At 41.2% G+C, this 9828-nt stretch overlaps 1 protein-coding gene and 1 pseudogene across 1 annotated transcript in view; both read left to right on the top strand.

Annotated features, from left to right (window-relative positions):
• Positions 1-9828, top strand: part of LOC109371291 (multidrug resistance protein 1) — a 100872-nt gene that overhangs the window by 70531 nt on the left and 20513 nt on the right. Inside the window, exons 20-22 of the mRNA XM_019623710.1 lie at positions 5363-5566; positions 7539-7639; positions 8931-9071. Coding sequence (XP_019479255.1) covers positions 5363-5566; positions 7539-7639; positions 8931-9071 — 446 coding nt within the window. The remainder of the gene's footprint in view (positions 1-5362; positions 5567-7538; positions 7640-8930; positions 9072-9828) is intronic.
• LOC109371300 (retinal dehydrogenase 2 pseudogene) lies at positions 1440-4962 on the top strand (annotated as a pseudogene).

Genomic DNA, 9828 nt, shown 5'->3' with positions numbered 1-9828 from the left:
ATTTCAAAAGGAGGTTCAGCAAATATGCTTTTTTTCCAGGAAGCACAAATATTTTTAGTTAGATTTCAAGCAATATGGTGGTATTTTGAGTAGGAAAGAAATAGCAGGAGAGGGAGAAACAGGGAATGGCGAGGAGAAAGATGAGTAGGAGAGGAAGTGAGATACAAATATTATACATGTAAGCACAGTGGGATGAGGGACCGTGAGGGAAGTCTGACTGGGTTTCCTGTGTTAAAGCGTTTTTACTTCACACTTGGGCTGTGCTGTTTGGAATGTCACGGCCTCTCAGCCCCTTTTGAAATAAAATTTACCTGGTCCCATTCCTAATCCACGCCCTCCCATTCATTATTAACCAGTGCAACGCCGCCACCTGAACTGCTAAACTAAATTAGCCAAGGGGCTCAGGCTCCCCCCAGCTGAAGGTTCCAGATGTTTTAGTTCATCCTCCATGTATGTTAAAGAAGGATTTGTCATCTCTGATCCATTTTACTTCTTTCTGAGGCCTTGACTACCATCTGAAGCTGAATATTTATATGTCTGAAAAGTCGTGCCTGGATTAACTTACCTGGTCTGAATTTGGGGGATGTTTTGGTGCTTCTCTCAGTTGGGTGCTGTGGGAAATGAGTTCTGAGTAGGACTTGTAGATACTGAGAACAGTAGCAATCTGCATCTTCCCTGTGCTGCATGTTGTAACCTTGGACTTTCTAATTGAAAATGTGCAAATACAGAGAGCTGGCTTTGAAGGTCGCTCCACTCTGACTTATGCCAAATTTAGCTAAGCGCTCCTTTTTATGTAAGCTCAATGACTGCATCAAATAAAAATAAATGCTCTATTATTTATGCTGTCTCTTTCAGCCCCGGTGCAGCTCCCATGTATGGAATTTAATGTATAAGAGGCTACTGGTAGTTGTAGTACCCTTTCCCCTAATTGCTGATCTAGTGTTTCTGTTACATAGTGTTGAATGATCTTAGAGGGTTGACATCGAGGAAGAGGGTGTTGTAAAGGATTCTGTCCTAGAAGTCAGAGCTGAGAGATGCTTTAGTTATTAATCAATGTACCTGCTCATATTGGGGGTTGGAGAAATTTGTTCAAAGTCACAGAGGCGGCAGTGACCATCCTAGACTATACTCCAGCGTCACCTTTACCTGAGAACCAGCCCCATTCAGGCAGAGGAAATCCTGGGAAAAGAACATGGGCCATTTCCAGACAAAGCAGACCTGGTGCCCAGAGCAAGAATTGGGAATGGCTTGAGGGCATGGGGTGATTCCAGGGTAGAGGGAGAGAAGCACAGAGTGGTAGACTGAATTGACTTTGTAGTTTGAGATCTGTTTTGAGAGATGGGAATCATTGCATATGACTGAAAGTCATGCTTCGGGCTCCCACTGGCATTCAAAGAAGGTTCTGATGCCTGCTTAATAGTCTAAATTAAATTAAATCCCATAACTTTCAGCTCTTTCTATTTTTTTGGAGACCGTTCTGATGGCCTGCTTAATATCCTAAATTAAATTCCACAACTTTTAGCTCTGTATTTTTTTCCAAATCAAATGCAGTTGAAACACAATAAGCATCTCAGCCAAGCCAAAGTACACTTGAATAGTTTTAATGAGACATAGTAGACTTGGATGATAAGTAGTTCTGCACCTAACTGAAAATTTCTAGCACTATCAGTTTGATGTAATTATGGAACTTATCGCTCTAATTTTCAGAGCTCACTTTAGTGATCATGATCTGATTAATGAAAAATTTCTTGGTATCAAAAATCAGAAGAGACAGGAAGAGGATCTCCCACAGAGAAAATGGTAACTGTTCTCCAGACCTCGCCTTCGAAGCCACACACCTCAGTCTGCCCACCAAATGCCTCCAACGCCTCCCAAGTCACCTCCCCTCCACAGGAACCCAAGATTTTTATTAACAGTGCGTGGCAGAACCCTGACAGCGGGAGAGTGTTCCCTGTCTATAATCCAGCCAGAGGAGAACAGGTGTGTGAAGTTCAAGCAGCGGACAAGGCAGATATAGACAAAGCAGTTCAGGCAGCCCTCCTGGCTTTCTCTCTGGGTTCAGTGTGGAGAAGAATGGATGCTTGAGAAAGAGGACGTCTGTTGGATAAACTTGCAGACTTGGTGGAATGAGACAGGGCAGTTCTTGCAACCATGGAATCCCTAAATGGTGGCAAACCGTTCCTACAAGCTTTTTACGAGAATTTGCAGGGGGTCGTTAAAACCCTTTGGTATTACGCAGACTGGGCTGATAAAATTCACAGGATGACCGTTCCTGTAGATGGAGACTGTTTTACCTTTACAAGACACGAACCCATTGGAGAGTGTGGACAGATCATCCCCTGGGACTTCCCCCCAGCTGATGTTTGCCTGGAAAATTGCTCCGGCTCTGTGCTGGCACGATACAGTAGTTATTACACCAGCAGAGCAAATACCACTCAGCGCTCTCTACATGTGAGCCGTCATCAAGGAGGCTGGCTTTCCACCAGGACACACGCCATCAGCTGGGGCAGCAGTAGCTTCTCATGTTGGCATAGACAAGATTGCATTCACAGGGTCTGCTGAAGTTGGAAAGCTTCTCCAAGTTGCAGCCGGAAGAAGCAACTTAAAGCAAGGAACTCTGGTACTTGGAGGGGAAAGTCCCAATATTATTTTTGCAGATTCTGATTGGAACTATGCCTTAGAGCAGGCTCAACAGGGTGTGTTCTTCAACCTTCCTTGAGGGCTGTCACATCTTTGTGGAGGAGTCCATCTACGAGGAGTTCGTGAGAAGAGGTGCATAGTGTCCCCACTATTTGACCCTACCATTGAGCAGGGACCCAGATTGATAAGAAACAGTACAAGATCCTGGAACTCATCAGGGTGGTGTGGCCGAGGGCGCCAAGCTGGAATGTGGAGACAAAGGGCTGGGCTAAAAGGGTTCTTCATTGAGCCCACAGTGTTTCCCAGGGTCACAGATGACATGCGGATTGCCAAGGAGGTCTTTGGTCCCATTCAGGAAATTCTGAGGTTTAAGACAATGGATGAAGTTACTGAAAGTGCCAATAATTCCAACTTTGGACTCGTCGCCATCGTCTTTACCAGTGCAATCAACAAGACCCTCCCAATGTCTTCTGCAATGCAGCCTGGGACTGTTTGGATCAATTGTCACAATGCCTTAAATGCTGAGAGCCCCTTTGGAGGATTCAAGATGTCTGGAAATGGGAGAATTTGGTTTGCGAGAGTATTCCGAAGTTAAGACTGTGACAGTCAAGATTCCCCAGAAGAATTCCTAAGAAGGCCAAGAAGGAAGGCGAAGGCCTGCCTGCACGACCCTCCTCTCCACTCTCCCTGTGGGGCCCAGCTCTCAGAAACTCAAAGCTGACACTCGGTCCTTATTTAAAGATTTAGATGATAACACGTAGGCCAGGCCGGTCACTGCATAACAACTAGAGCAAACCAGCTGGGCACAGCTTCTTGGCATTCTGTAAGGGATCTCCTTAATGATACCAAATATTGGGGAAGGTGGGATGAAGGTAACAGAAGAGCTATCAGCACATCATGTGTCTCTTTCTGAAGTGAGGGCTGAATAAGGGAGCTGTATAATGTGATGCCTTTTGTCACAGAGAACTTGCCTCGTAAGGAAAGGTAACCTTTCCATTGTCTTCATTTTCCCCTTTCCAGACTCACCCTGCTCACCTACTCCGCCTGCTTCTCCAAGGAGATCTCAGCTGAGGTCATTTAGGGCAGATGTTTGGGCCAGGAACAATTGTCCAAGGTTTTGCTGCCAAATGACCGTTTCATGTTATCCATTTCTTCAAAGCAAAACGTGACATGGTTTTAGTTAGCGCCAGACCACACTGAAAATGCCAGGACCTGGTACACTGCAGATATACTAGGAAGTAAGCACTGGGGATACTCCTGACCCAATCTGGTTTTCTTGCACCCATAAATTCATGAGTTGGAGTGTCAGGAAGATGGAGATACAGAGATCGTCATGTGTAGTTCCCAGCTTCTGAGTTTGCTGTATGGCTTTGGGTTGTGTGTGTGTGTGCAAGCATTTAATTCCTTAGCTATCCAAGAATAAGGTAGAGGGTTTGGGTTGTTTTTCATAGATTGAGAAGATATTTTCCAGAGCTTATCTTTAAAATCAACCAAAACACTATCTGAGCAGACTCAGGAATTTGGAAAAAGGTAATGCTGGGTGCCTTGCAGAAATAATTTTGTTTCCAACATGGTTTGACAGTTCCTGCTGAGTGACTTTCCTGCAGTTGGATCTCTAGCTTCTGCCCTCCAGCCCACACTGCACAACACCTGCTACTACTCCCAATGATAAGGGTGTTCCTTTGGCCTATCATGCCTTAAAAGGCCCTAAATCCACAGGCAGTAACCTTGAAAAATCTGGCCAAGCCTGGAGGTTTGCCTTTTCCGTTTGCACAGTTCCAGTGTGGCACGAATGCCATGCTCCACTAGAGCTTCCGTCGTGCCCAGTGGCTCATCCATATACCATTGTTGCCTCTTGGCCTCTCGCAGGGGAGGTGAGAAGCAGGCTGGCTCCCTCTCCTCCCAGCCAGGCGCTCCCTCTTCTGCTATCCAGCGAATCCACCAATGTGATGTGAGCAGAGTCAGCGTCCTCTCCTTCCCTCTTTCCAGCAGCCAAATCCAATCCAGTCTCTCACCTAAATGAAGATCATTTATTTAGAAGTACCAAACAACCTAGAGTCTATGGAATGTCGGCAACACATATATTGCCTTCTGTATTTAACTGTGTTCTGCTTTCTAACCATAACCAGTTTTCTGTTTCTAACCCTTGTCTACTCATATGTTAAAGAAATCTCTCCTTGCTGTTATTTGCAAATGACAGTGCATTCAGAGGCTCAATGCCTTGAGAGATGCCACATTTGAGTTTCCCTGTGAATGTTCTGCTCTCCCCTTATCGTGTGTGCCCAAGTGAACGTATCCTTTAACCAGCTCAATATAGAATGTGAAATTCTATATTCAATATTCTATATTCAATTCTATAATTGTAATCTAGAATGTGAAAATGAAGATTTCTTTCTTTCAGTTTACTTAAAAAGAAACCTGTGTGCTAGCAATAAAGCATTTATATTGTGTGAAAAAAAACCCAGAAGAGATAGAAATATGCAATTGAATTCTGCATTGCTGACCTACCGTTTTCAGCCTTTATTCTGAAGTCATGAAAATCTTCTTTTTACAAACCAAATAAACTTCTTACAAGTAAACCTTTACTTTTTATTTCATAACTGAGGAGATAATTAATAGGTTTTCATGAGGCTTAATTGTTATAATCCTTAAGAAAAATATAAACATGGACTTTAAAGATAATATAAAGGAGTCCCTCTAATTTGTTCTGTTTGTTTTGCAGGCTACAGGCTCCAGGCTTGCTGTAATTGCCCAGAATATAGCAAATCTTGGGACAGGCATTATTATATCTTTAATCTATGGCTGGCAATTAACACTTTTACTCTTAGCCATTGTACCCATCATTGCAATCGCAGGACTTATTGAAGTGAAAATGTTGTCTGGACATGCACTAAAAGATAAGAAAGAACTAGAAGGTGCCGGGAAGGTGAGTCAAGCTAAGTGTGTAATTGCTTACCTAAGTACAGTAAAAGATTCTAATCAGTGTTCTGTTACTGTTACTCACTACTTCTTATACGCTGCGAGAGTGTTTTTATAAGCATTCCTTAAAGCAATCTTATAACTCAATAACAAAAAATAAAGAACCTGAGCAAAAAATGGGCAAAGGACATGAAAAAACATTTCTCCAAAGAAGACACACAGATAAGGCTAATAGACGTTTGGAAAGATGCTCAACCTCACTATTCATCAGGGAAATGTAAATTAAAACCACAATGAGATACCACCTCACTCCTGTCAGAAGGGCTATCATCAATAAATCTACAAACAACAAGTATTGGTGAGGATGCTGAGAAAAGGGAACCCTCGTGCACTGTTGGTGGGATTGTCAATTGGTGCAGCCACTATGCAAATCAGTATGGAGGTTCCTCAAAAAATTAAAAATAAAACTACCATATGACCCTGCAATTCCACTTCTAGGTATGTATCCAAAGAAATCCAAAACACTAATTTGAAAAGATACATGCACCCCTGTGTTCACTGCAGCGTTATTTACAATAGCCAAAATACGGAAGCAACCCAAGTGTCCATCGATAGGCAAATGGGTAAAGAAGGTGTGGTGCATATATGCAGTGGAATATTACTCAGCCTTAAAAAAGAATGAAATCTTGCCATTTGTGACAACATGGATGGACCTAGAGGGTATTAATGCGAAGTGAAATAAGTCAGGCAGATAAAGACTACTATATTTCACTTATATGTGGAATGTAAAAACCAAAATAAATGAACAAACAAAACAGAAATAAATTCATGTTGCCAGAGGGGGGTGCTAGAAGATTGGGTGAAAAAAGTGAAGGGATTAAGTACAAATTGGTAGTTATAAAATAGTCACAAGGATGTAAACTACAGCATAGGGAATATAGTTAATATTGTAGTTACTATGTATGTTGTCAAATGGGCACTAAACTTATTGGGGTGATTATTTTGTAAATTGTATAAGTGTCTAATCACCATGTTGTACCCCTGAAACTAATATAATATTGTATGGCAACTGTAATTGAAAAATAAATTTAAAAAACATAATTGAATGATAGAAACTTCCTGGAAAACAAATTGATAATCTGTGCCATGTTTCTTATAAATTAGTTTATTCCCTTTGACCTAGGAATTTCACTTTTAAGAACTTCTCCTAAGAAAATAATTCAACATTGACAAATGTTTATTTACAGGATGATTATCACAACATTTTTTTGAACAAGAAAAGAATGGAAAACCTTGTTCAATAATAAAGGCATGCTTAACTGGCTGGGATGTTAAGTGACCCATTAAACACCCTATTAATGTATATTTAATGACATTAGAAAGTGCTCTTGATATTTGTTAAAGTAAAAAATAATGATATAAGACAAAATATAGAATTATATTCCAATTTTATTAAATATGCATATGTTTAGGAAAAAATCGGGTAAGCTAATATGTAAAATACACCAATGTGAATTTTTTATTATCTTCTTTACCTTTTTAATATTTTCCCAATATTATTTAGTTGTCATGAATGATAATTATAAAGAGAAAGACAAACATCGCATTTTAAAAAATATATAAAATAATTATAAACTTAAAATATGACCGTCGTAGAAGAAAAAGCACTGCAATAGATGTAAAATACTGAGTTCTCATGTTAATTTTGCCACTGTAAAGCTATGTAGCTTTAGGTAAATGCTTATCTGGTTAGGCCTGGGCTTGTCTTTCTGTAAAGAAGAGATTGAAAGTCAATCTTCCTTCCAGATCTAAGACTTGACTTGATAAATTACTTAGTATCCTTTTCCATAGCAGAGAAACTCAGGTCATAATAAATTCATGCAATTAATTTAATTATTAGATATTATTTACCTCTGTTATGGAATTCAAGCCACCATTCATCTTTCTGCCTCTCAGTGACTAGGTGTTCTCTGTTACAGATTGCTACTGAAGCAATTGAAAACTTCCGAACTGTAGTTTCTTTGACTCAAGAGCAGAAGTTTGAATATATGTATGCACAGAGTTTGCAAATACCATACAGGTAATAACCATCGAAGAGCAGGAGGGGAGGGTGGGAGTTTTTCAATCATCAGACTTGTTTTCAGGGGGATGACTTTGGCCGGAAGGTAGGGAACAAGTGGAGAAACTATTAGAAGGGAACCATTTTGGGGAAGTACTTGTAATTATCCAGGAGAGAAATCATAAGACTTTGACCTCAGGCCGGGGCATCTCTGAGGCTGAACCTGTACAATTGGTGTCTGATCCCCTGACTGATGGGAAGGGAGGGAGACAGTATATTGAGAAGGACTCTCTGATGCCAAGTTTGGATAATGATCCTTTTATTTGCTTTTCTTGGGAATGAGTTCTCTGCGGAACGCGAAATCTGAGGCATCTGTGGGACCTGAGGTGGTGGTGCTTCTTGAAGTATGCCTTTCTTCTTCTTTTTACCTTTCTGCAGGAGAGACCTTCTGGTTCTTCCTTTAATGAATTCATCTAGTGAGAGTTCTAAAACGTGATCCAAACATAAGCAAGCCCAACCTCTAAGTCTCAGTTTCTTCTATGGTAAAAGCAAAGAGCTGGCCTTCCTGATGGGTTTTCAAACTTGTTGTTGTTGTTGTTGTTATTGCGATAGTAGAGCCTTTTTCTCTGAAAATAGTTTTATTTGAAATCCCAATAGATGAAGTAGGTAAAAGCAGAGTTGAAGCAGGGGGAGGAGGCCTTTAGGGCTGCCCGCTCACCAGCCTGCTCTTAACCTTCACATCACCCAATTCCATGTGGTTCAGAAAACCCACAAATGTTAACTCCTTTGTGAAACCTTCTCTACCTCCCCCAGAGAGTTAATGCTCCCTCCTTTCTCCCTACATAACATGTTACAAGGTACCTCCATTGCATAAATTATAATCCAACTTGACTCCTGGTTTACCTGAGGGCAAGAACCGCCTGATTCCTCTGTGTTGTCCAACATGGCCTCTGCAGCTTGTAGGTGATGGATAAATGTGTGTTGAGTGAATGTTTACTACAGAGTGCATCCATGTTATATGTCCAAGAATGAGGGGAAAAGGGACACTTCCATTTATTAATCCCTACTAGGCTCTTCATGTTTTCCTTGGCTTATTTTAACTTTACCTCAGCATTTTGAAATGTGGTTAATCTTCCATTAAAAATGAAGATACTACAGCTCAGACGGGGCAGTTTCCTAAATTCTCACAAATGGTAAAGTGAGGACCAAAGTTAGGTTTTTGGAAACTAAACCCACTTTTGTGTGCCATGCCTCTATGCCCCAACTGCTAACTGATCAAAATCAAGTAAATTTCAAAATGTCTTCTTTTCAGAAACTCTTTGAAGAAAGCACACATCTTTGGAATCACGTTTTCCATCACCCAGGCAATGATGTATTTTTCCTATGCTGGTTGTTTCCGGTTTGGTGCCTACTTGGTGGCACATAATTTCATGGACTATGAAGGTGTTCTGTTGTAAGTATCAGATTAATATTTGCACTAACGTTCTAGAAATAAAACAGGTGAGTATGCTTCATGCCTGGATGGAAAACTTCTACTGTGAGGCTTCAGGAAGAGATTTGAGTGATTCACAAGGTAGCATTTGGCCTCTGAGTCCGTGTGTTGTCATTGAAGTACCCTGTTTCATTTGGGGAATCAGTGACTTCTCCTCTTCCCAGTGCTGACTGAGACATTTGACCTTTTCAGAGCTGTGGCTAGGTGGAGTGGTGATTCAATAAGGGGTTTCCAGAAAGCCTTGACATTTGGAAAGAAACCTAACCTTGATCCAAGTATCTGGCCCTCTTTAAAGGACTCTGCACAGGGCAGCTAAAGAATGGGTGCGGAGTGGTGCAAGCCCCGGCAGATTCCAGGCTAAATTTGCTGCTTTGATAAAAGAAAAGAGCAGTTAGAAGGTAAGAACTGGAGAATTTCAGAAATGACAAAGGAATGCTAGATTGGGATTTCTGCTCCATTGCTGTGAATGCAGAAAATTGTACCTCGGTCGGGGGAGACAGGCCTGAATTTGATTATCCTTCTGAAGTCCTCAGGTATGTGGTTTGGTATTGGAAAGTGTGTGTAATCTTTCTGAGCATCTAGATTTGGTGATGGGTAAGATCCTGCCCTTTGACTGCATACCAGAATTTGTAGTAATGCAGTTTTACATTTCAAGCAGAATCACTTCAGGCTGACAACATCATGTGTTAGTAGAATATTTTCATCCTATTGGGACTTG

Source organism: Hipposideros armiger, unplaced genomic scaffold (genome assembly GCF_001890085.2).
Source record: "Hipposideros armiger isolate ML-2016 unplaced genomic scaffold, ASM189008v1 scaffold_560, whole genome shotgun sequence".
Lineage (NCBI taxonomy): Eukaryota > Metazoa > Chordata > Mammalia > Chiroptera > Hipposideridae > Hipposideros > Hipposideros armiger.
This window is presented reverse-complemented; position numbering and strand designations above follow the sequence as displayed.